The 27,531-nt window shown below is 48.1% G+C and overlaps 1 protein-coding gene across 4 annotated transcripts in view; it reads left to right on the forward strand.

The window, feature by feature from the left end:
- The window catches only part of Csmd2 (CUB and Sushi multiple domains 2), a 553,245-nt gene that overhangs the window by 404,450 nt on the left and 121,264 nt on the right, over positions 1–27,531 (forward strand). For all 4 annotated transcript variants that reach the window (XM_029539695.1, XM_021199594.2, XM_029539696.1 and 1 more), the window contains 4 exons: positions 3,669–3,825; positions 5,185–5,376; positions 10,395–10,521; positions 26,932–27,134. In XM_029539695.1, coding sequence (XP_029395555.1) covers positions 3,669–3,825; positions 5,185–5,376; positions 10,395–10,521; positions 26,932–27,134 — 679 coding nt within the window. The remainder of the gene's footprint in view (positions 1–3,668; positions 3,826–5,184; positions 5,377–10,394; positions 10,522–26,931; positions 27,135–27,531) is intronic.

The following is a 27,531-nucleotide window of genomic DNA, read 5'->3' on the forward strand; positions in this document are numbered from 1 at the left end:
TGTATATATATATATATATATATATATATATATATATATATATATAATATTTTTTAAGATCTACTTCCCATACAGAGGAAAATATAAAGCCACCCATGAAGAAGTAGAAAATAATTCTATGACCCATGGACAATTTGATGAGATGGAGCCATGCGTCAGAAGAATTAATGTTACATCGGGGCCTCATTTTCTCAAATCAGCCCATTTCATATAACACAGTCTGAATGACACAGGGCTTTTCTTTGAAGGGACATTGCTTTCTTTTTTAATTTGGAAAACCCTTCAGCATACCTAGGAGAGTAAATATGAGAGAGGGCCTTTCTAAAGGAGACGATTGAGAATTTCTACCACATACTTAACAGTATGATAAAACTACAATACCTGAGACAGTACGGACAGAGCACAGAAGGACCGAAAATGCAACAAAGGAGAACATTCACAAACAAATCCCATCTCATGGAATCATACTGGAATTATATGTGCCACAGAGATGGGTTTTTAATTGGTGATGGGTGGGATATTTTGCAAACAGGGTTTGGAAGCCTGGGATGATGGTACACACCTTTAATCCCTAGAAGGCAGCAAAGATGAATCTCTGTGAGCTTAAGGCCAGCTTGCTGTACACATAACAAGTTCTAGGCTAGCCAAAACTATGTTATGAGACTGTCTTCAAAACAAAAACAAGTAAACATCCCCCTAGCCAGGGGTCAGTTGAATAACTAATGGACCAGGGGGGAAGGTAGGATCTTACAAGATGTGCAAAATAAATTCAGAATGGATTTAGGTCAAAAATCATGTAGGAGAACTCTGGCTTTCTTATTGGCGGTGTTTGTAAGAGTCCCTTACCTGCTTCAGCGAGTAGTCTAGGAGCTGCTTAGTAAGTAATCATGTTATAGATGGTGTTAATTTTGTGCTGGAAATCCCTATAGCTATTTAAAAGCTGCTGGGGAAAAATATTTAAAGACTTGAAAATGATATGCACTGTATTAAGCGGACGAGCTGATTGCCGTGTGCACTTATAGGTTGATCCCGTTTGTGTACGTGGACATGTTCCTATGTGTGCTCATGTATAGGGGAATCAGAGGCCAGTGTCTCAATCCCTTCATCTCTCATTGATCCTGGAACTTACCTGTTCAGACTGGTCAGCCAGGGGGACCTGGGGACCCTGTGTGCCTCCCTAGAGCGGGGGTTAGAGGCACATGCCACCACCACCACATTACTAAATTGGTATGGACAAAGCACAGAAATGACACACTGAAGCAATTGTAGAGAAAGTTCCCAAGCGAATCTGAGCGTATGGACTAATGCAGAGTTACCTGTGCAGGAGAGGTGGGCTACAAACTGGCAGTGAGAGGATTCTTTATAAGCAAGGTCTTGAAGCCTGGCATGGTAGCTCACGTCTGAATCCTGGCTCTCAGAGCTAAAGCCTGGCAATTTGCCTACAGAGCCATCTTCTTAGATCCTCTTTTTGCGTGTGTGCACTCAGGTGTGTGTGCGCATGTGCACACTGTATACATACACACACACAAACACAAACACACACACACACACACACACACACACACTGAACAGAACACACAAACCTGGGATGATCTCCACAGGAACATGACAGGTTTGAAAACTGTTTTCTTTCCTTTCTGCTTTTCCGTTTTATACATTTTTCTGCAATGAATATTTTATCGCAATGATGCAAATAACCTTTTGGTCCTTAATGGGTTAGAACAAATTATGTTTTGAGATTAAGGAAGGAAAAAATCCCACACCCGTTATACTTATTAATTAACAATAATATCTTAATATCACCATACATCCAGGGAATATTGAGATCTCCAAATTATCTTGTAAATGTCATCATATAAGTTTGGATTTACAGTTTATTTGAGCCAGGCTCCACATAAAATCTGCCTACTGGATTTGCTGTCGACTCTTTGTTAACCTGTAGCTTTTCCTGTCTTGCTTCCCTTTCGCCTCTACTTTCTTTGTTGAGGAATGCATCTGCTTGTTCTGGAGCATTTTCTGCATCCCGATTCTGAGTTCCACCTGCCCGGTGTATTTTTATTTTTTAAGCTGAGCATCTGGCCTTGGTTTTTCCCTGTTAGGTAGAAATTGGATACAAAGGCTCAATTTGACTAGGTTTGATATTCCCGGTACAGCAACCCTACATTCAGTGGTCTGTTCTCCGCTAAGAAGCACCGGGTATCTGGTTTCTTAACATGATGCTTTGATTCCAACAGATGTTTACATGGGTTAAAAAACATGTTTTAATGTTAGTTCAGAAGGTAAAGAGTTTGTCATGCAAGCATGAAGATCTGAGTTCGAATCCTTTAAACCTGTATAAAAGCTGGATATGGTAGTGTATATCTGTAATCCGGCAAGATGGGAGGTGGATATAGGTGAATTCTGAAAGCTCCCGGGCCATCTAGTTTGGTGAATGCAGTAGCAAACAAGAGTTAGCCTGAGCAAGCAAGAAATCCTGCATCTCATAGGGTAGAATGTGAGACTTACACCAAGACTGGCCTCTGGCGTACACACACACACACACACACACACACACACACACTTTTTAAATGATGTTTTTATAACAATGTGGACACAGCAGTGGTCTCAGCTGTTTGAAGTGGTATCATCTCAGAATGGAAGCCCAGGATTCTTATTGAATAGTCGGGAAAGAGACTGGGTTCTAAGAGCCTCCACAAAACTCTGCACCGCACAGCACTGCTGTTAGCAGGAAAGATGGCTTGGCTTCTGAGATGGAAGGGCAGAAATATTGCTCCAATTTGCTGGCAGCTGGCACCACGTTGTGTGCCATGCACAAACATTCATCTCCCACCCATAGATCCCATCTTTGATATTTACCAAAGCGCCAGGGGTCTCTCACTCAATCACAACTTCTGTTGTTATTTGTACAACTATCTAGAAAAGAGCAGCCACCTCAAGACCTGGGGAGCCAGTTCATTATTCTGATGATTGCTGCCTTTGCTGGTACTCCGAAGTTCAGGGGACAGATGGGAATGAGGGAAGCCAGATGCCAGCACTATTTCCCTATTGGCAAACCCAGCAGGCCCTGGCTGGATCTCTCATTATGCCGGGAAGGGGCAGAGGCTGACCCTGGGGAAAGGCAGGTCACCATAACATGGTGGTCATTTTTAAAACTACATCCTGCTTGCACCCTAGTGATCATGCCCAAGAGAATGGTCAAGGCAGGCCACTGCCACAGGCAGCCAGGACAATGTCTGTGTCATCTACTGGAAGGGCAAGAGTTTATATTGAGTGAGGCCCACATGCCGTGTTCTTTCAGCCTAGCTGTCTACAGAAACAGATGGCTTGGGGGGAATCAAGCAGCCCCAGCCTTGCTTCCCAAGGCTGCTGAAGAGTGGGCCAGTGACATCTGAGCAATGAGGAAGCAAGCAGATTGCCACAGGACAGTTAGAGTAGCAACTGGCTCCCAGAGCCTAGAGACACACGGGGCCCAGTGCTAACATCGAGGGAAAGAGGCAGCTAACTCAGGGGCCGCCTTCACTCTGCTACCGTTCCAGGACCTGATGGCTACCTGCCACTCTAGCAGCTGTTAAAGCTGCCACACATGGGAAACATGGGCTGCAGGGTGAGAAGACATTGTGTGAAATAGGCAACTCTGATGTCCTTGGATTGGGGTCTCTGCTCTCCAGGTCTATGATGGCACTAACAATTCCGCCCGTTTGCTGGGGGTCTTCAGCCGCTCTGAGATGTTGGGGGTGATTTTGAACAGCACGTCCAGCAGCCTGTGGCTTGACTTCATCACAGATGCAGAAAACACCAGCAAAGGCTTTGAACTTCAATTCTCTAGTAAGTCCTTCTTGGGTCTGGATAGACTATGAAGTCAGACTTTTTCATTTTATTCAAATGAACTTGTTTGCCCAGTAGAAATAAAGAATGCATGCTTATGTCTGTCCGGCAATTAGTAACTAACAAGTGGAGATAGAAAATGTGGTATGTCCATACAGTGGAGTAGTATTTGGCAACCAAAAGGAAGAAGCGATTCATGCTTTAACATATATGAAACTTTAAAACAGTGGTTCTCAACCTGTAATTCTCGACCCCTTTACGGGTAAAATGACCCTTTTGCAGGGGGTCACATATCAGTTATCCTGCATGTCAGATATTATGATTCATAGCAGTAGCAAAACTACATGAAGTAGCAATGAAGATAACTTTATGGTTAGGGTCACCACAACACGATTAGCTGGCCTGATAGGGTCGCAGCACTAGGAAGGATGAAAACCACTGTTTTAAACATGAGCTGGGGCAAAAAAAAAAAAAAAAAAAAAAAAAAAAACAGACCTAAAGGCTACACATTTTAAGAACTTCATAGAGCAGATTCATAGAGACAGAAGGGACGTTGGCTGCGGGAGTGAGGGGAACATGCATATAAAATTTCTTGAGATGACAAAAATTGTTCTACAGCTGTGGCAGTAACTTCACCATTATGTAAGTGTAAGAGACAGCAGGCTGTTCACTACTTGAGATTGGCAACTTGTGTTATAGTGACTCTGGTAGCCCAGTGGGCCACCTCTGGATTTCCCTCACCTGGATGCCCGAGATGTCTTCCCCTGTTTTAAATGTAGCTCCGTGTAACCGGATTAAATAGAGTCACATTTGAATTCCATTTCTATTAACTGAAAACGGTGTGACTCTCAGACAATTTAGTTAACCTTCCCAAGTCAAGGCTCTCAATTGCAGAGCGCCCATAATTACACCCACCTGCAAGACCCCTATGAATAACAAACGAGAGGCAAGGTCTGAGGAATCCCACAGAGTAAAGTGGGAGCTCATGGGAACCCCTCCTCCTACAGCCCTTTCTATGCAGCTGCTTGCATGGTGATGTTCCCTGTGCTGCCGAGTCTCCTCGCAGCATCCCGGTGAGCAGAACGGAAGCCACAGATCCTGCTCACTGGATACTACACTGTCAAGCAAAGAAATAGAAAATCCAGCCCCAAGCGTGCACACTATTAAGATCTGCATTTTATTTGCATAAAGCAGCAGAGAAATACTCCGTCCACAGAGAATGGAAATAGGGCTGGGTCAGGAGCCTGAGGCTGGTACACCCACAGTAGCAGCTGGGGGAACCTCTGGACAGAAACTGGAGGGGAGGAGAGAAGCCACTTAGCTCTGTTGCCATGGTTACTGTTCTTCTGTCTTCCCTAGGTTTTGAGCTCATCCGATGTGAGGACCCAGGGACCCCACAGTTCGGCTACAAGGTTCACGACGGAGGTCATTTTGCAGGGAGCTCGGTGACCTTCAGCTGTGACCCTGGCTACAGTCTTCGGGGCAGCGAGGAACTGATGTGTCTGAGTGGTGAACGCAGGACGTGGGACCGACCGCTGCCAACCTGTGTTGGTACGAAGCCTCTTGATTTGCAAGGAACCCCTTGATCCTAACCTGAGCTCCAGCCCTGCCTTCAACAAGGGCATCCAGGGCCCGGGGCCATCAGCCAGGAACGTCTCTGGCTGTTAGTGAGCACCGTGGCTTGTCCATTTCCTCCAGTTCACACCTCAGTACACAGGCCGTGCAATGCACACCACTGTCACACACATGCAGTCTATGGGGCCCCCCGAGCCAAGTCACGCCCCCAGAGTAGCAGCACAGGCAATGCAGAAGTGGTAGGGAGTTTCTGTCCGAGTGAAGAGGGCTTCTGCCACACCAAGACTCAAATGAGCCTCCGGTTGGTTCACTCCAGGCCTCACTTTCCCTATAGATAAAATGAATCTGTGTCCACTCTTTTAGCAAAATTCCGGAAGACAAAGACAACGGAGCTAGATCTGATCTTTTGCTTAAAGAAGACAGTGGTGTGAACATGCACCTTCCCTGCCCTGCCCCATGGTTCCTTTGAGTTGTCAGTAGACACTGCCAGGAGACTTTGTGCTTGCGTCACAAGACCAGAGGCAGTGGTCCTAGGTCAAATGGAAAAATAAGCCGACTGCTACCGTTCCGTCTGTCTGACTGTCACTTGTGTGCTGTTCCAAATTCTACGGCCTTACTCATCCTGTTTTCCCCAAACCAGATCTCGCCAGTCAGGCCTCCTGTGCCCAACACCCACAATGCACTTGTGCAACACAGGTGGATGTGATGAGAAGAAAGGAGCCACTGGGGGAAGCCATGAGTGCCTACCAAACCACACGTGCTAGAAAGAGGCAGACAGGTGTCTGGGTGTGTGGAGGCAGAGAAATAAGAGGAAGAAAAAGGAAGTCTGTAGGGACAGACGTGATCTGTAAAACCCATGATCTACCAAAGAGAGCAGGAGCACAGATAGATCGTTGTCAGGAAGAGTCCTGGCCACAGAGCTCTGATCTGAATCTTTCAACAAATCGAGAGAGCTGTGCACTGGGATTAATATTCCCACTGAGACTTGGGGGTATAGATAAGATCTCACCATTGGGAGGGTTAGGTGGATAGGCAGATGGTCTAGCTGGAGCACATACAGGGCCAAGTGGATAAACAGCACAGTGAGAACCCTTGGTGACCATGGCTGGTCCTGTTCCCCTGGATAACTACATTGTCATAGGGTCCCCACATGACACAAAGAATTTCAACCCAGAAAGTAGACAGTGGAAGCCCATAAACAGCTCTTCAGTCTTCTTTTGTTACTGAGGTTGAAATAGGCAATAGGCTTATCTCTGCCCTCTTTCCTTTCATTCGTGTGTGTGTGTGTGTGTGTGTGTGTGTATGTGTGTGCACATAGATAGGCATGCTTGTGTGTGTGTGTGAAACCAGAGGTCAGCCTCAGTGTCTTTCCTTAGGAATCATCCACTTGGGGTCTGGGGAGTGATTGTTTTGTTCAGGCAGGGTCTTTCACTGGGAGAGACCAGGGACTGGCCCATTGAGCTAGGCTTGCTGACCCCAAGGACCCTCCTATCCCCATTGCCGACACTGGCATTACAGCACTAGGATTTTACCATCTGTGACCCTTCCTCTTTTTATTCCCATCTTTCTTCATGTTCGAGGCCCTACATAGGTGCTTAGAATTCAGTGACAAGCACTCAGGCCAGCCAAGGAGGCACATGCATAAACAGACAGCAGTGCGGTACCACAAGGCAAGCAAAAACAAATGAGAGACAGTGGCTCCCATAAGAGAACTGTTTGCTTTGCAGGAAGGATTCCCTGTCAGACCCTCTACTGGCCAATGTGTCGGTTATATGGGATTTAGAGGACCCGGGCAAACAGGGCTAGGAAGAATATTTATCCTTTGGCCTTAAACCTTGAAAGTGTTCTTCAGTGAGACATCCTCAGGCCCCAATGCAATTAGAAAAGTGAGGTGGTGTGTGTGTGTGTGTGTGTGTGTGTGTGTGTGTGTGTGTGTGTGCACCACATTGAGGGTAGAGTTCAGAATGGGCTACTGAAGTGACTGCCGCAGCTTTAAGTATTCAAGTGTTTCCTTCGTTGAGAAGGAGAATTCACAGACCAAGCCTGGCAGCCAAGGCTCCGGGATGGGGAGCAAAGGGAAGGCCCGGAAGAGTGGAACCTCAAGGAGTCGCTGCTAGTGAATGCTGCAGGCTGCTCTACTCCCGCCCCCTGCCCTCCTGCTAGCCCTTGAGTAAAGTGACCCCATGGAGAAGGAAGAAGCTAAGTCCCTGTGAATCTCTCCCCAGGGCTGCTGCCTCCAAATGCCCACCCTAAGGCGGAAGCCAAGGTCATGGCTGATGGCCTCCCTCTCTCCCAGCTTCCTGCTCCCAGACAGATTGTGGCTCCCAGTCCTCTTCTCCACAGGCTCATTTACCTCGTGCCTTTCAAGCCAGCTGGAGCTACCCACCCCAGCAGCAGCAGGAGCATAGAATGGAGGCTCAATGGGGAAGCTAAAACAGAAGGGCTAGTGTCCTGAACACTTGCTGGAAGTAGGTCCTTCCCTCATCCCTTCCTTCAGGGCCCCAGGAGAGCCTCGGGGTCAGAGTGATGCATGCTGGGTCAGCCACAGGGATGGTTGAAGCATCAAGCTTTACAGGGATGGTTGAAGGTCAGTCTCCCCTCTGATACTTTGACCCATCCTCTCCAGCGGTTAACTCCTTGCTTAACCAATCGCTCCCTTTGCTGAACAGCTCAGCCTCAAACCTCTCCGCTTTCCCTCATGCTTCCTTGGTTCAGAAACAGTAATTTTCCTGGGAGGCAATAATCTTCTACTCACTGAGCCATGTATCCCTTCACTCGGTAAATACTTATTAAACTTCTGTTGTGTGCCCAACACCCTACCACTCACTCGATGTGCAGTCAACAACAAAGTCTCCACTGCCAAGAGCCTGGTCTGGCAAGGGAGCCGGACACTATTCTAAGGCACCTGCGATACACTCATTCCATTCACACTGGGCTGCTGGAGACACAAAGAACTATAGTATCCACTCTACCTGGGTGAGGGAGGACGTCACAAAGGTGGCACAGAGGGGGCACTTATCATGTTGTTGGTCCAAGCAGAGGCTGTCTATGGAGTTAGTTGGTCACACTTGGCAAGACCAGGGCTCCTTCTCGAGTCAGGGACGCCAAAGGAAAATCAACCCGAGGGTGCAGGCTTTGTTCCTGAAGCACGGCATCGTCTTCACTTTGGAAGTCCCTCGGATAGCACTGTACCAGCTGAGAGGTGGAAAGGGCCTGAGGCCAGACTCCAGCATGGAAGACAAAGTAGGGATGACATGGAAAATGTCTCAGATTTAGGGACGGGGTCTTGGAAGTAGACCTGACTAGAGGAGGCCGTGGGCGAGGAAGCCATTGGCTCCCGGGTTAAGAGACTCACTCTGAGGCAGAGCCCAGGTCTCTCCACAGGTTTCCTTGCCTTGAGGTTCGATCCTCTGTGTCCCTCTGAGCTTCTGCTGCAGCCCTGCTCCCTCACCTTTGTCAAGAGAGTCCATGCCCACGTATACACACTGCACCTCTTCCAGCAACAGAGTGTGTTCACAGCAGCCCGGTACACTTTGGCTTTCAACACCCCAGGCTTGCCCAGCTCCCTTGCCCCGTTGCCCACCACTGTGCATCCCCAGCCTGCCCTACCACACCCCTCCTCTTCTCTCTGACTCCAGGGTCTCTTCCTCCTGCCCGTCCCAGCCTCCACCCAGTTTTTTTTTTTTTCCCAGCTCTGGCTCCTCCTTCAAGGTTTCATTTAAATCCACAGCCTCCCTAACTCTCTGTCCTGCACCAGGGAGGAACCTGGCCTCTCCCTCTTGAGTCCCAGCACTTACTAAGACTGCACATGTGCCAGGATGAGCAGTTGTTTGGTGGTGGCTCCTCCGCTGGCCCTGACCTGGAGAAAGACTGAGTCTAGTCACCTTTGTGTTCCCTGGCAGCGGATCTCAGGTCCCCTTGCTTCATGACCAGGTGCAAACTCCTTCCTATTGTGCCTCCGGAAGCTCCAAGGAATTCGGTCATAGAGTAGGCAGCTCGTCCCCCCCTAGGGTGCTACTTCATTTACAAGTTTATGAACCCATTGAAAGTACACAATTACGTTGCTTTTGGTCATCCCTGGGCCTCTATCACCATTTCCCCTCAGTTTTGAGCAGTTCTCCCCCAAAAGAAAACTCTACTGCCCTTTAACAGTCACTCCACACTCCCTCGAGCCTTGGTAAACACAACACACCTTCCATTTCTCTTATTCTGGATATTTTGTATTAATGGAATTACACAATAGATAGTCTTTGGTGTCTGGTCTCCTCCACTTAGCACCATCTTTTCCAAATCTACACCTTAGCATGTCCCTACATTCTTTTTTATGGCTGACATATTCTGTTAGAATATTCTGTATTTCCACACTCTGCATTTCCTTTCTTCAGCTAATGGACACTGGGTTATCTCCACTTGTTGACTACTATGAGTAACACTGCTAAGAACATTTATATTTATGCTTTGATGTGAACATATGTTCTCACATCTTCTGAGAGAAGAGTTACTATATCGTATGGTGACTTGCATAAAACAATGTTAAGGGACTACCTACCAGCTTGCTTTCCCAAAAAGGATACATCGTTGTCCATTTGTCTACCCGAAATATGAAAGCGCTCCTTCCCCCACAGCCTCACCCACACTTGATGTTTTATTACCAACACTCTCCTTTCAGTCACAGCCATCCTGGTGAGAATGAGTGTGGTTTTGACTCTCAGCTCCATAACAATTCCAAATTATGGCAAGCATCCCTTCACGTTCATACTGGCCATTCATAGATCGTCTTTGGATACATGTCTACTAAAATTTTTTGCCTACTTTTTCATTGGTTGTGTGTCATTTATTCCTGAGTATGAAGAATTTGCTTCTGGTTCTGCGTACCAGTCTCACCTGGAGAGCTTTTTGCTTACGCGTCTGGAATGGGCTAGAGGGACCCTAGGGTCATTCAGTGACTGCTGGACGCTCAGACCACCCCATGATACTGTTGCAATTTCTTTCAGCTGAGTGTGGAGGGACAGTGAGAGGAGAGGTGTCAGGGCAGGTGCTGTCGCCTGGGTACCCGGCTCCCTATGAACACAATCTCAACTGCATCTGGACCATCGAGGCAGACGCCGGATGCACCATTGGGTAAGTGTCCAGAGCCAACAAAAAAAGCACTTGCCACTTGTTGTCAAGGGGGCTGGATGGGAGAGCAGGCTGGCTGGAATAAGGGCTGCATATGGATAAGGGCCAGATGGGATTAGAGTGGTCTGGTTACAGAGAACCTTAAATGCTAATAAATGAGAGAGAGAGCCATGGGCAGTCTTGAGCAGAGTTGGTCCACCAACGTTATTCGCAGAAGAGAGAGCTCATAGGAAGTCACCATCGAGGAGGATTAGGGATGAAGAGGGAGCCATGAAAGAGCTGTGACTAGCACGGTTTTCAGTAGATGTGAATATATTACTGAATGAGATGTAAACATTCGTATTCCCTAGTATGCACCATTCACTTAGAATTAAGGAAATACAGTGCTCACCCTGTCCACGTTTCAGAATTACATCCCATGACGTGCCAGTGGCCCACACAGGAACTTAGAATGTCATAAAGCGATGGTGCTCCTGGAATGACCTCTCAGGCACTCACCAGACTCTCGGGCCCCTGACAAGGTCCTTTGACAGGTCAGAGTGACAGCTGAGCACTTCATTCCAGCCGTCAGGGCCACCAGGGCTTCAGCCGACAGACACCTCCGTGTTGTTTCTCACCACTTGTCTGCAATGACAGCCTGGGAAAGCTAAGTTGCTGATGACCCCCTATGGGCACATTCACAGCTAAGAAAGCCTGATGCTCACAGCCAAGAGAGCCCGAAGGATGAATGAGAGGGAAAGATTGGGATGTACAGGGAGTTGTGTGGTTCGTGACTCTATAATCGACCCTTGGTAACTAATGACCAAGCTGTGAGTGCTGGAGAATGAATGGCTTTACGGCCTGCATATGCATGGTTTGCAACATGCATACGCAAATCCCGCAAATCCCGAGTTCTCTTGACCTTCCTGAATGGAGCATCATTCATTCATTCATTCATTCACTCATTCATCCCCTCGTGTGACAACTCTGTTAACTATATAGAGGCTCTGTCCTTCCTGTTCAAAAGTCAGGCAGGCAGACACAGAACAAGGTCGAAGGGGAAAGGAATGTAAAGGCAGATCAGGAGGCTCAGAAAGGCATCCTGGAAAAGTTAACACCAGAGCTGAGCCCTCAAAGACGGTGAGAAAACTGCCAGGTAGCCACAGAGGAAGGCTAGAGGCAGGGAAGCAGCTTCCTAGCAAGGCAAGGTATTTTCCCCATATCCATCCCCGGCAGGGGCCTGGAGGTCATCCCCAGCCTAAAGGAAGTCCCATGATTTGGGGGCTGGCAGAGCAAGGGCTACTACAGCAGAGGGCTGTGTGCTCAGTTTGGGCATCTGGCAGTTTTATGGAGAGTGGGCTGAAGGAAAAGGCTGTGTTGGGGAGTCCTTGCGGAAGGCTGTCGCCAGGGTTTGCTGGATGAGGAGACCTGTACCAGGCAGCTGCAACTGAGAGGAGAAAGAAAGGACCAAATACAGAGGTCATGTAAGGGCTCCTGCCAACTCATTTCGCTCTCAGTACATATGGAAAATGATGGTTTCTCGTTCCCCGGTTTGGTGCTACAAGAAAGAATACCTAAAGCACACAGAAAGGCAGGGACAGCAATAACCAGCACAGGCCACTGTGTGAGGGTGGCTGGGATTTTCTCTTCTGTCTTCTCTTTCTTTCCTCTGAAAATCACTCTCTGGCTGGCACCTTCAACAGTCCCCTGGAGAGATGCCGATGCTTGGGCTCTTAAGTATTTTGACCAGCACTGTCCAAAGAGAAGGCATAGCCCACATCAGCATCCAGAAGGGATGCTCCAGCTCTTCCTTGGAAAGTAAGGCTTCGGAAGAGGGCAGAAGAAGGCAGGAGATGCTCACAGGCAACAGATCCAAGGGCAACAGGGAAAACCAGAGAAACAAGAGTGGGACTGGGAGCTGAGTGAGGACAAGTTCACTTCTGAGAAAAGCCAGCCAGGGAGTAGAGGGGACGCAGCTGGCTCAGGTCAAAGTCAACACATAGGATACTCTCTCCAGAGCAGAGCAAGAAATAGGACGCTATGGGGGCAGCTGTGTATGCATGCCACATGAAAGTGTGTGTGTGTGAGTGTGTGTGTGTGTGTGTGTGTGTGTGTGTGTGTGTGTGTGTACACAAAGGGATATAGAATATGAAACAGTTTGAACATGAAGATGGCCCAGTAGATAAGGGTACTTGTTGTCAAGTCGGACGTCCCAAGTTCACCCTCCAGGCTTCACATGGTGGAAAGAGAGAACTGACTCCTATAATAGGACTCCCTCGGATCCACCAGTGATACAATTAAGGGCACGGAGGCTTTTTAGTATTTTAAAGCTTAGGCCTTTTGCTGGGCAGCCTAAACTTAAGTCACTATGTCCCGCCACGTGGCCAGCTCTACCTCTCTGCTTTCCTCTGGTCCCATATGTTCACCGTTGGGTCTACTGGCCAAATCTCCCAGCATCCCTCTCTCTGCCCGGAAGTTCCATCTTTCACTTCCTACGCAGATATTAGCCGTCAGATCTTTATTACAGACAATCGGATCCAATTCTAGATTGCAGGTGAGGAAGAACAAAAATTTACAAAATGTGAGACCCGTGTTGGGCCATAGAAATAACAAGACTAGATTCTGACACGATTGAACTCTCTGCCGGTTCAGAACTAACCACTGAATATACAGAGACACACCTCCACACCGTGTACCCCAACATTCCCCAAGTTACTTCCTGACCTCTCCAATCATGGCACACATACACAACAAGTAAATAAAACCTTAGAGAAACTGTGAAGACAGCACCAGCCCTCACTCAGACAAGCTTCTCACAGCCATAGTTACTGCCATAGGGACCACTGCTAAGGAGGCAGAGGTCTTCCAGCCACACTGAGAGATGCTGAGAGTGAGACTGGGGGACAGGACACTCCCCACACAGAGTCCCCACCCAGCTCCATCATCTTCCACATTTGCACACATTGCACAGATGTGTACACAACTCTCCATTCCCTCTCCTTCTCTCTTCCCTTGATCCCTTCCCCTTCCCTGTTTTCTTCCCCGTCTCCCTCATTCTTTCTCTCTTCCCCCTCCACTCTCTGCTCCCTCCCTTTCCCTCTCACCCCTTCATCCACCCTTAAATAACCAGCTGCTAAGTGAAAGGAACTAATAACTGACCAATCTGTAGGGACCCTTTGTGCTTGAGTCCCATGCAGCTTTTTTTTTTCCTACTTGAATATTGTTATAAAATTTTCCTATTGAAAAATAGGAGGCCACAGGATGGCTTGGCCTGGTGACCTGACTTTGATTCTGGAATCCACATGATGGAAGGAGAGAACCATAAACTACCCCTGCCCCCACTTCTGTATACACACACACACACACACACACACACACACACACACACACAGAGGCACCTATGTGCCCACTTTTTTTTTTTTTTAACAAAAACAAAAAGCCATTTTTTAAAAAAAAAAAGTTCAAAATGCCACAGTAACAAAAGTCACAAAGGAAATGTCCAGAGTCCCCACATCTTCCTGTGTGGTGTTATTCCACCTAACATACCCTCCAGCCCCCTTTCAGCTTTAATTCCTTTAGGCATCTTGTGTAGCCCACGTACACAGTGCAAGTCCAGTGAGTGAGGTTTCTTAAACAAGTCTACCTCATTGCCTGCCTTTAGCAACTTGCCTTTTCTGTTTTAGCACTTAACCACGATCATGATCTTATTATGTCAATATTAAGAAATCACTCCCCTGGCTGAAGGGCACAGAGAAGCCCATTGTGTGCTGAGCCATAATTGACAGAACTGCTCCCCTGTGGATAAAGTGAATAGTTTCAGATTTCTGCTCCAGTGAACACTGTGTATATGAATCTTTGAACATGTATGCAATTATTTCCTTAAGGTATATTCTTTGAAGGCACATGTTCACACATGACCTCGAATCTCCCTCCAGATACATCAGCTTTCTGCACCCTCAGTGCCCTGTGGGAAGGCTGGCTTTCCACACAGCATCTCTGTGCCCATCCTCTATGTCTCAATCCATTACTGCTTCCAGCAGCTTGGGGGTGAAAGGATTTCTCTTTTATACACAGCAGACACTATCCAGGATCACTTCTAAACACTTCCTCATTCAACTTAAAGTCCAGGAAAATCTAATGATTCTGTTAAAGTCACTAAGTGCTTATACAATTTGCATGGTCAGGATCTGGATCTGGAGAGTGTGTATGTGCGCGTGCATGTGTGCACGTGCATGTGTGTGCATGCATGCGTGTGTGTGCATGTATGTGTGCGTGTGTGCACGTGTGCGTGTGTGTGCGTGTGTGCATGTGTATGTGTGTATGTGTGTGCGCATGTGTGCATGTGTGTGCATGCGTGTGTGCATGTGTGTGCATGTGTGTGTGCATGTGTGTGCATGTGTGTGCATGTGTGTGTGCGTGTGCATGTGTGTGTGCATGTGCGTGCGTGCATGTATGTGTGTGCATGTGTGCATGCGTGTGTGTGCATGTGTGTACAGTGCATGTGTGTGTGCATGTGTGTACACACGTGTGTGCATGCATGTGTGTGCATGCATGTGTGTGCGTGTATACATGTGTGCATGTGCATGTGTGCTCGCGCGCACGTGTGTGTGTGTGTGTGTGTGTGTGTGTGTGTGTGTGTGTGTGTGTGTGTGTGTGTGTGCACATGCGCTCATGCACATGTGTGCACTGCACATAGAGGCCACATTGCAACACTGGGTATCTTTCTTGGTTCCTCTTCACTGAAATTTCTGAAGCAGGCTCTCATACTTTATCTGGAGCTGAGCCCACCTAGAGAGCTAGCCTGGCTGTCTCCTGGCCCTGGAGAACTTGCTCTGCCTGCACCCCAGCACAGTGTTACAGGGGTGCACTGAAGTCTAAGGCTTTTTATGTGGGTTCTGGGGACCTGAACTTGGGTCCTCACAGTCCTGAAGCAAGCACCTTCCTCCTGAACCATTGTCCTGGCCTCCTGTATTTTTATTTCTACTACACTTGTGCCCTTTTGACTTTTTCAAGCTCTCTGTTTTGTTCATCTTCCCAGGTGCTTAATATATGAAAAGGCTCCAAGCTCTATATTTCTCACATTCCATATAGCCTGCTTTCTTCAATCAAAAGTTGTGCTTCTCCGCTGAGTTCTTTGGGTTTTTGACTCTCCCATCCTTCGCTGATCTGATGTAATTGGCTCTGGTTTTCTTCTACCATTGAAAGTTTCTTGGTCCTGTTTCCAGTGGTCGCCATCCCCCCCTCTCCTTCACCTTCCCCCCTCTCCTTCACCACCCCCCCTCTCCTTCACTTTCCCCCCTCTCCTTCACCATCCCCCCTCTCCATCACTACCCCTTCTCTCCCTATCCCTACCCCCTCTCGCCCCATCAACATCCCCTCTCTGTGCATCCTGGAAACCTTGTTATTGTTTCCACTTTAAGCCTTTTGTTTTCCAACTGCTCTTGACAGCCTGCGTTTGTTTTTATCAATGTGCCATCATCTGCATCCCTCTGAGGACACTACTTTTGTTTTGTTATATGATGCGGCTTGTTTTCCAGCATCGACCTCATGTTGTGGTTGGGCCGTTCAGCCTGATTATTCAACTGCATTCTTGACGTCCCACGAGCTTCATTGATCATGCCACTTTGAGTCATAGCTAGGGGCTGGACTCGGGCACAGGGCTACCTGTGTGCTTATTAGCTGCTCAGCTTGCGACCCTCTTTCAGCACTGTCTTTCTCTGATCTCCTGTGGAATGGTGATTAGGGGTACTGTCTCCCTGGATGGGTTAAGGGAGTTAATGTCTATGAACCACTTAGAACAGTAGCTGCCCAGAAGTGGGGTGGAGCATTGTCAATTTTACCTGAGCAGTGCACTCCCTAAACACTGCAGGCTGTAGGTCCCCGTCCCGAAGGTCATGGGTATGAAATGACTGCAGCCCCTGGGAGCACAGACAGAAGAAGCCTTTCAGGGCCACCTGACCCCACCCTGCTGAAGTATTGGGTGTGTCCAGAGGGTCCTGTTGCCAGGTTCAGCCCACAAGCTGAACAAGAGTAATCTCCTCAGAAAACCCCGAGAGGGGCAGCTGGGTACCCGCATGAACCTAGCCAAGCCGCCGACCCCACTTTGGGTGTGGCCAGGCTGGAGAGTCGGCCCTTCCCGGCGGCGTGCTTAGCAAGAGTAGGGTGGCAGATTAACCTTTCCTTTGGATACAGAGACCTCCATATCCTTTAGTGGGTGCTCTTTCCTGGTGCCCAGGAGCTCTACCAAGACCTGGGAGTCTGTACACAGCGAGGTGTAGGACATGATCCCCTCAGTGCCGTTCTGCTTGGTAACAATAGCGATGCAGGAAACAGGAGGGTCACCCCATAAAGTTCTGGCCTCCTCTCCATCTCCAGGGTAGGGCCAGAGTTCTCCCTCTTATGATTTGAGGGGACAGTTCAGAGAGAGAAAAAAAAAAGGCGACAAAGGCTTAGGCACGTGGCTCTGCCCCTCTATTCACTCTCTATCAAGCATCTGCATTATGCCAGGCTCCACAGTGGTGTCTGACGGTCCTGTCTTACAGAGGAGCATCTGGAGGCCCACGCAGCTCCGAGTGTTTGCTGTCCACCGCCCTTCCGACCCTGGCTCAGCTACACTTCAACAGTGGGCATTAGAGAGAGACCCCCTCTGACAGGACCTTTTATCGTGTTGTGCAGGGACAGCACAGAGAACAGACTGAAGCCACACCCCAGCTTCAGGGTCCACAGTCAAACAGCTGGTGGATGCCACCAGCCCAGACCACAGAGGATCCAGGGATAGAAGGCAGAGAGGGAAAGCCCTTCCTGGAGGGCAGAAGGAGATCTTTCCAACTGGGGGGGGGGGGGTGAGGGTAGCAAAAACCCAATCCAGGAACAAAGCCCACCCGTGCTGGCGTTGTCTGGTGGGTATGTATAACAGGAGGAAGGGGTCCGCAGAGTCCTGAGACCAGGAGACCACTAAACCCATTCTCAGTATAACAGGAACTGCTGGAACATTTTGAAGAAAGTAACAATTTTCAGTTTAACTAAAGAAGTGGAGCATTTTCCCGGTGCCAGGCACGGTGCCAGGCATCCGGAGTATAAGTATAAATAAGACGGTCTTTTCCCTTCAAGGTCTCAGAGAGAAATTATATCTATTAGGAGTGGAAATAGAAAAACGTATTAAAGCTAGCTTCGCAGATGGGGAGTTCTTTTTTTATTATTTTTTCCTCCAAAACAAGAATCTTAAGGTCCCATCCAGACCCGGGCCCAACTCTCTGTGGCACCCTGACCTCGCCTACTGCTGGGCCTTTCAATCTCGTGATTATCTGGCCAGCTGCCCCAGCTCCAGGCATAATATCTGTATTCCATTCTAGAAGAAAGGAGAGGGGAGGGCCTGAGAGGCTCTGCTAGTGAGGGTTTGTGTGTTTACCTGGGAAGACCCAATTCTCTTAAAGATACCTTCCTACAGGTCGTGATGGATGGATATAGAATTCAGGAAGATCAACGGTAGAAACTCGGGGTAGAAATTAGTCGGGAAACCAGAGAAGAGCCTGGTATGACCATTTGGCAACCCTGGTTACATTCAAACATACAGAACTAGCAGGAGAAAAATGAAAAACTAAGGTTGCTTTGTCTTTACAGTCTCCAGAGCAGAGGCAGAGGAGAGGTTTGGAAACAGTACCTCTGTTTCCAAGTGAGCCAAGATTCCAGACTAATGTGACACTATAGACCGTAGTAGTCCCGTCTGGGTCATGCTTCTAGGTGGCACTTGGAAGCAAGGACTTAGAAACAAACCACTATTCTTGCTGTACATAAGAGAAGCGAAAGTGGGGCTGGGGAGATGGTCAGTGGATAATACGTCTGCTGAACAAGTGTGCACAAGGGCCCTTTATAGGTGTGCCCTCCTGCAGGGGTCTGGAACCCATGGACAGTGGGGACCTTCTTGCTGTTGGACGTTGATTATTTGCCTAATACTCATAGAGCTGTAATCCTTTTGTTTGGCCAGTAAGAAGTTCTTTGTTAGTCTTAACCAGTAGGACTTCTTTTTGGTGACAAAGGTGAAGGTAAGCCGTGAGCCTCATTTTTAGCTGTTGGCCATCCAGCAGCAGGGCTGCCAAGAGGAGGTTCTGGAAAAGCAGCTTCCCTGCTCAGTGGAACTTGTCTTCCTGGGAGGATGCCGGACCAGACAAAATACCTGGCTGTGCCTGCGAGCCCAGATCCCCTGCTGCAGTCTCAGATCTGCTATAGTACAGAGCTGTTCTCCACAGCATCAGCCAGCAAGCGGGCAGCTGGCCCGGAGGAGGCAGAAGGCACTGGAAGAAAGGCTTGTGTTCACAGATCTTGCCAGGAACACTGGCCTCGGGTTCAGCAGCTTCCAGAAGGTTTCTTTTTAAAAGAGCAACGGTGAGTTAAACTTTAAACAGAGGAGGTCCCTGTAGCTGCACAGTGAGAGCAACCACCTGAAGGAACCGCATGGATAAGCACACCCAGCAGGCATTGCTCGAAAAGACTTAAGTTTGCAATGAGTCAGGAAATGGCCAGAAAGAGCCAGAACGTTGTTCTGAAGGAAAAGAGGTAGCCAGTCTGGTTGGTGTTAATGTGGCTTTAATATATATATATTCTAAGTGTGACTTTAAAAGCAGCAGTGTGCCCTGGTCATTTCATTTCCATGGATTACCTCTTGAGAAAGAAACACAAACTATTTCAAATTATCCAAGTGTGACAGACCAGCCAAGCCACCCTGAGTAGCTGAATTAGGCAGAACACACTCTGTTCTGGCTGCCGGCCTAGAATCTAGGCTCGGATTCTAATGTCTCTTAGGGGAATTAGCACCGCCTGCCTTCTTGACTGGCACACTGGACCCGTAGGAATCTCTCCCTTCAAAGGGGCAGATTAAAAATAATAATGCACAAATAAGATACATACATGGGATGTTTCACAAAGAACAGTGAGCATGAGAAATATGAATAACTGTTTCTCTAAAGAAATGGGACCATTTTTTGTTTTAATAAAGGTTTTTTGTTTCTTCTTTTAACACTCCAGGTGACAGAAAGAAATATAAAGAACCAAGACTGGAGTTGTAGCTCAGTGGCAAAACCCTTGCCTCGTGTTTTAGTTTCATGCAGTTGCTGTGATGAAACACTCTGGTCAAGTGCATCTTGGGAAGAAAGGGTTTCTTTGGCTTACACTTCCGGGTCACAGTGAATCACTGAAGGAAATCAGGGCAGGAATTCAAGGCAAGAGTCGTAGCAGGAAGCTGCTTTCCGGATTGCTCTCTGGCTCACTCATGAGCTTCGGTTTAATTAGCTTTGTTTTATAGCCCAGGACTCCCTGCCTAGGGATGGTACCAGCCACCATGGGCAGAGCCCTCCTGCATCAATTAATAATCAAGGCAGTCGCCCATAGACACGCCTGCAGGTCAGTCTGATCTAGGCAAGGCTTCAGTCCAGGCTTTCCTCTCAGAAGTCTCTAGGCTGTGTCGAGTTGATAATTCATGCTAACTAGGATACTTAGCCCTTGATTCCACCCCAGGGTGTCAAAAAAATGCAAACAGAATAGACAGTAGGTATTCTAACAGACCCTGTACACACTCGTGCCATCTCATTATAAGATGTGGAGATGGCCAGGTTAATGGAGGAGAGGAGCTCCTGAGAGAGAAAGGAAATGATGGCAACCAATCAGGGAGGTGAAGAAAATCATGACATCATCACAATTAAAATCCACAGCGGCAGCATCCGCCCTGCAAGAAATGAAAAGCATCCACACGGGAGATAAGCCAGAGAGTCCGAGGCTGATGAGGAGCACGTGACGGCGTCCCGAGTTCTGAAAGAAAAGTAGCCGAGTGTGACGCCACCGAGTGACAGCCACAAGCTGCATAGATGAAGGACAAGGGGCTACAACACATGTGACTCACAGTTCTGGAGGCTGAGCCGTTCGCTAGCAAGTCCCTCACAGGCAACAATGAAAAGAGGGCTCCTAGTCCAAAGTCACTTGGCGCATAAGAGGGAAACCTGGGCTAAAAGTCTACAAAAAAACAAACAAACAAAACAACAATAACAACAACAAAACCAGCAGCCACCAGCCTAGAAGATCACACCGCTTCCTCGGGGTCCTGCAGCCCACCCAGTTTTTGAAGAGAACTGAGTCCCAAATGACCCCAGGAACCAAAGCCTCAAATCTAGCGCCCAACAGCCCTGCTGGCTTGGAGCTCCCACTTGTCCGCCCAGCGCTGACTCTTCGAATAGCATGATACTTTGATCCCAGAGTCAAGTATCGCTATCTCAGTGATGTAATAGCAAATTTGCTGTGGATGCCTCAGAGACGGGATGTTCCATAGAACAAGCGTGATCCCCCCCCTTGCCTCCCCACCCCCACCCCGTTCACTTTCTGTGTCCCTGGGGATCCGTTAAGTTGCATTCTCATCTGGGGTCTGAGCGATTTCTGAGCCCCTCCCTCCCGCAGCTCTTCCCGAACATGCCACTTTTCCCTGAAGTCAGGATCCATCTCTCACCGTGCGGGTCCCCATAGGTTCACACTGTGAACCTGTGTGTGACAGGTCCCTGACAAGACCTGCAGTGCTTTTCCTGCCTCTGCCTCCTACAGGTCAGAGGGGCGGGCGTGTGAAATCAAACAGCTCCAGTCAGCACAGTGTTTGCTTTCTCTCGCCCTTCGGTGTGCGTGCCTTTCTACGGTCAGTGACTCCAGAGGAGCCAGCCGAGGGAGCCGTGTCCGGCAGCCTGATGTGTCCACTTCTCCTTCAGCACGGAGGAGGATTTGCATGGAAGTTCCCCCGAGAGTAGGGACACTAACAGTCCAGAGCCCTCCTGGCTATTCTGATGCAGGCAGTAGCGGGTCACAGAGATCAACAGCAGATGGGGTCAGATGTTCAGCCTGGAAGCCTCCCCAGCCCTTGAAGAGAAGACGATGGGGTGGGAGGGAGCCTGGCCCAGGCAGGCAGCTGGCTTGTCTTCCCGTCATGCATCTGTATAAACTGCACTCCTTCCTGACTACCTCTCTGTCTTATTTCTTCATCTAAGACTGCTTCAAAGACACCTTGAAGCTCTCTTTGCGTCTGTAAGCTAGAAGATGAGGTTAAGGAAAGGGCTCAGCATGGGTTCTTCACCCTCCCTTACTGTCCATTCAGTCGAACCCTTTGGGACTTCACTTCCAAACCTTTGCAAAATGGCAGATGTGAGGCCCTAACCCACCCGCTTTCCATGAGGCTGTGGGAAGCACCCACAAGGCAACCAGCACGCAAGGGGATGGGTAGTCTGCAAAGGCTTAGCACTTTCTCCCTCTGTCATTTCAATAGTGTCTTGTGTACGGCACTTTTTCAAGATCAGGCACACATTTTACTGTGTTTTACGGTGTCTCCTTCGGTGCGCAGCAGGCTCCTGGGCGGGGTCAGCTCTGCATACTCTGAAATCCCTGAAGGAAGATGATTATACACACTACACCTCATGCCTCTTCCTGAGAGATGGCCTATGGATGGCAAGCAAGCACGTGTGGGTATGGGCATGACACCCACAGGGAGAGGTACCATCTCATCTCAATACCCCCTTGCCTGGCATCACAGTACTGATGCATCTTCAAACCCATGCTGGCCCTCTAAAAGCCAGCAGATGGGCCTCATCTCTCACCTACAGGAGGCAGATAGGCCAAGTTTGGGGTCTGGGCTGATGTCCATTGATCAGAAGCTCCAATGAGCATCTACAGACTTTGATCTCCTTAGGATGAGGGAAATCTTCACGGAGAACGTGAGTAACGTGGCCAAGCCAGTCTTTTCCTGGCTCTCATCAAGCCCCGCCGTAAGAGAGCGTCTAAGGCCCCTGTGTCTAGCCTGCCTCTATCTGTTCTCACCGGCGCAGCAAGAATGATCCTAAAATACAGACCAGACTCCGTCGGGCCTCAGCTTAGAATCCTTCAGCCACTTTGCTTAGCCAACTAAATAAAATCTCAACTTCTTCCCCAACCCACAGGGTCCCAGCGGGCCCAGCCTCTGCCTGCTACCCCGCAGCTATGCCGACCTTTCTGTTGCCCAGACGCCCTGGGGCAGCTTCCCATTTGGGACCTTTGCACATGCTGCCCTTTATCTGGGGAAACGCTGCCTGCCACCTCTTAACCCAGCCTGCTCTGCGGTGGCCAGCTCCCTCTGAGCCTGCCATCTTGCTTAAATGTCACCCTTTGGAGAGGTCCTGCACGTGCTCCATTCTAAAGAGGTTACTGTGTCTCAGAAACTCCCATCATTTCTCTCACCAACGTCTGCCACCGCCGTGCGCTCCTGTGTGCGGGAGAGTTAGCATCCCCGGCAAACCCTGGAAAATGGCATCCTGGGTTTGGAATTTGACATTCTGTCCATTCAGTTGTTTGTGTATTGGCTTCGAATTTAGAGGATTCCCCACTCCCTCCTCTTCTCAGCCTCATTGATGTGAAGCTTTTGACTGTGTGTGGTTATCAGATCAGCTAGGCTGAACAGAGCGAACATGGCCTTGCCTCTGTGTGGTCCTCATGTATGCTGCTAATTATGACTAGGTCTTCTCTGGCCGCGTTAGGCCCTCTGCCATAACTGCCTCCTCCAGGAGGTAGGGACGGTGTCAAAGGATATAAGTGACAACATCTGGCCTGAGAGATAATACTGTGGTAACTACCGTTCATGTTCTACTCATCCTTCGTCTTGACTAGGAAATAAAAACAAACTCTCACTGATAATCAGGTCAGACAATCATAAATGTGTAGATTGCTGAGAAATGAATCCAAGTGCGCAAAGAAGACAAACAGCAGCACAACCAAGTCATCTGTCTGTTCACACCACCTGGGGATGTGAGTCACAAAGACGTTCATTCTCCATAGTAATCAGTGTGGCCAATTCCAATTGAAATCTCACTGGCCTTGGTTTTGGAACTTGGTACCATAGAGTTGATCTGATAGAGTAAGTTGGGAGAAAGAACCTGAATACATTAGGGGAGAAGACGACGAGGGGCTGGGGGAAAGTGCAAGGAAGCTGGAGCTGTGCTCCTGGTTCACAAGGAGCAGCAACCAGTCCAGGCAAAGAGGCTCAGCAAGGCCACAGAGTCCCCATTAGGACAGGTTAAGGGAACCTAGAGTGTTTACTTAGGAGTGGGTCACAGCCCCCTCTGAACAGGCATGCATGCCCTGAGCATGGAGCCACAGTAGGAAAGGTTGACCCCACCCTCTCGGGAGCCACACTTAGGCTGGAGGGAGAAGATAAATACGCACATTGAATATCCACTGATTGGTGCTAAGGAGGGAGTCAGTAGGGGCTTCAACATCTACAGTACAGAGGAGGACCCTTCAGACAGGCACTGGGGTAAGCTATCACTGAGGAAATAACATAACAGTGATAAATATTAATGCTTTCGGTCTCAAAGCATGGAGCTGAGAGGTCTGAGAAAATAGTACTAATTGGATTTTCTTTTCAGTATTTTCTTGCTTTTTTTCTTTTCTTCTTCTTTTTAAAGTCATCTCTTTTTATTGTTTGAGCCTCCCATACATGTATTTTGATCAAATCCTCCTTATTCCCTCCCTTCCAGTTCCTCATCTTCTGCCATTGCTTCTCCTTCCCAACTTCCTGTGTTGTGTTGTTGTTGTTGTTGTTGTTGTTGTTGTTGTTGTTGTAACCCACTTAGTTCACTTAACAGTTCCTGCATAGAAAAGTTGACAGTAGCGTCCGCAACTAGGGGTGGGACTTGGTGAGCGTCCCATCCATGGCCACGCCCTGTGCAGGTCTTGGTCAGGGACTCACAGCTTCTGTGAATGCATACGTGCAGGGGCACACTCATCCTCAGCAAATAGTTTCCCTGACACTCCTGGCTCTTACTGTTATTCCAAGCGGTTTAAACATTTTCAAAAAATAAAAAGTGTTCCGTTTATTTCTTTTTGTTTGCATAACTGTACGTGTGCTGCTGCATGCATGCAGGGGACAGCTTGTGGGAACTGGCTCACTCTATCTCTCCACCATGCGAATCCCAGGGACTGAACTCAGGTCGTCAGGCTTGGCTGCAAGCACCCTTCCCCACTGAGCATCTTGCCAGCCCTGTGACTGAGATGTCTATAATCATGGTAGAGAAGTGGAGACCCTGCATACTTCGTGGAAAAGATAAATGTATTCAAGTTGCTCCTTACTGCAATAGATTCCATAAGCAAAATTTAAAGTGAGAAAAGGTACCAGACACTAGCAGATAATACTAGCATCGAAAAATATATCCCACAACAGGAACCAATTTAGGTAGAAATAACGAATAAAGAGCTTGGTGGGCAAACAGAATTTTTAAAGATAAAGTAGCCCAATTAAGATGGATAAAGAATATGAAGAGATAAAAATGTCCCAAAACTGTGTACACAGAGTTTTAACATTATGTAAAATACTAAATTATCTAAATTCAAAATACCAGTGAGGTTCCATTTTGGTCTGGCAGATGGGAGAGTATTTTAATGTAGAATATATTTGCGACACTATAATAGCCGGTTGAAGAGGCGGAGTTTTCAGAGAATAGTGCGGTCCGATGCTGTTTGGAGGGAACTGAGACTGACAGAGCCACAGGAAAGGATGGTCTAACAGCCTTCATGGGGGGTGGGGGAGGGAGTGCTTAGACCCTCTGCTCTCCTCCCCCAGCCCATCAAAAATATTATTTCCTGCCAAAAGTATTATAAGTCTGCCAAGACATTAGCAGAATGAGAAAAGAGCCACCAATATAGGTGTGTTTCTTGCAGTTTAATGAGAAACTGGGACTACATTATCCATTTCTATAGAAAAAAATTAAGTAGGTATATATGCCCATACTATATGTCATTTAAAAAAAAAAAGAAAGTGACCTAAAAGCAGGGCCAGGGGTCTGACTCAGTGGATAGAGTGCTCTCCTAGCATGAGTGAAGTCACAGGTGCAGTCCTAGCATCACACAATAACGGGTGTGGTGCACATCTGTTGTCCCAGCCCTCCAGAGCAAAAGCAGGAAAGTCCGAAGTTCAAAGTCACTATTGGCTACATAGTGGATTCAAAGCCAGCCACTCAGCTACACACACACACACACACACACACACATATACACACACACACATACACACACACATACACACACTTACACACACATACACACACACATACACACACATATACACACACATACACATACACAGCACACATATACACACACATACACACACATACACACACACATACACACACATACACACACACACACACACAATGGAAGATAAGAAAAAAAGGGAAGGGAAGATTAAGCCCATGCTGGGCAAAACTATATGAGTATATGCTAACTATGAGTATATGAGAAAGTCTAGATTATGTTCTAATAGGAAATGGAAAGGCTATGTGCTAATAGGAAGTGGAAAGGCTATGTGCTAATAGGAAGTGGAAAGTACGGGAGAGTCAGTTGATTGTATGAGAGAGACTTCAAATTTTTCAGAGCACCTCATACCGTTTGCTTTTCTGCCTTGCATGTGTCTCGTTTTTATAATTTAAACAGATATTTTTTTTAGCGTGACTGCAATAAGTGAAGAGAAACCGATGTCAGTAGAAAGCAGCGCTGCCTATGTGAAGTCTGGGGTTTCGTGCATAATAGTGAGCCAGGGCTGCTTTGGTGGTGGTGACGAGAGTGTAGGTGATAGAACTGGGCTCTTTATTGTCTCCGACACTTGCAAAACCTCAGTGTATCCCCAAAGTGAATGGAAATGGACTCATAGAGTCATGTCACCCAGGTTTGTAGCCATAGTAACCTCATCTACTAAACCTTTCTTTGTCTGGTTTGAATTGAGGTTCCTACCAGGCTGAGAGCTTGAAGTGGCATATGTCTTCCCATATAGACAGAGGCCCTGGTGTGACCTGCACCACTTTGCAAAGATCCCTTATCTGTAGCTAACAGTTTCAGCAATCTGCTCAGAGACACCCAGATACAGGCTTACCGCGCGTGCATGCATGTGTCTGTGAGCGTGCAGGAGTGCAAGAGCATGCAACCATGCACCTTGGCACCCATGCAGAGGCCAGAAGAGAATGTACATACGCAATAAGGGTTCTAGAAATGGAACTCAGGTACTTAGGCACGGTGGCAATCATCTTTACCTGCTGAGCCTATCTCTCCAGCCTTCTTGACTTTTTAAAGGAATCGCATCCTTTCTCACACCCTCGCCCCCTCTCAATCTAGAATTATAAGAACTCACACTCGGGATCTTGGTCTGATGGCTGTGGCGAGTTACGAGGAGGGATGGAGTGTGGCCATGCTGACACACACAAAATCCACACCCTATCACCCTTGTCCCCACGACTCTGCAAGCTCCATCGAATGGAGCCAACCAGCAGGAAGCATGGGGATGTTTCCAGACGATGCCGCCCCTCCTCCCTGTAAATCTTCCCTGATGGGAAGTTCTTGGGGAGAAAGTGGCAGGGCCTGGAGTGACTGCTGTCTCCTCTCTCTGCCCAGGCTCCGCTTCCTGGTGTTTGACACAGAAGAAGTCCACGATGTGCTGCGCATCTGGGATGGACCTGTGGAAAGCGGGGTCCTCCTCAAGGAGCTGAGTGGCCCGATGCTGCCCAAGGACCTGCACAGCACCTTCAACTCGGTCGTCCTACAGTTCAGCACCGACTTCTTCACCAGCAAGCAAGGCTTCGCCATCCAGTTCTCAGGTGTGTGCTTACCCACTGCCAACGCCTCAAACCCCTCCCACCTTCCATCTCTCCATCCTTGGCAAGACATTTCCATCTGCTGTGTATCTGGCTCATGGTTTATTCAGATATCTGTGCTGAGGAGCCAAGGAAACGGCTCAGGAAGCAGCATGTTTGCCACGAGAGCATGAGGATGTAAGTTGGAGCCCCAGAATCTATTTTGTTTAAAAAAAAAAAAAAAAAGAGGTAAATTAGCATAAACTTGTAATTCCAGAAGGGTACCTGGGACACACTGGCCAGCTGAACTAGATTAGTTAGTATATTTCAAGCCAATGAGAGAGACTCTGTCTTAAAAGAAAAAATGGTGACAGTGGCTTTGAAATAATACATGAATAATGGTTAGCCTGTGACCTCCACA

The sequence above is a fragment of the Mus pahari genome, chromosome 6, assembly GCF_900095145.1.
Source record: "Mus pahari chromosome 6, PAHARI_EIJ_v1.1, whole genome shotgun sequence".
In the NCBI taxonomy this organism is placed as follows: Eukaryota; Metazoa; Chordata; class Mammalia; order Rodentia; family Muridae; genus Mus; species Mus pahari.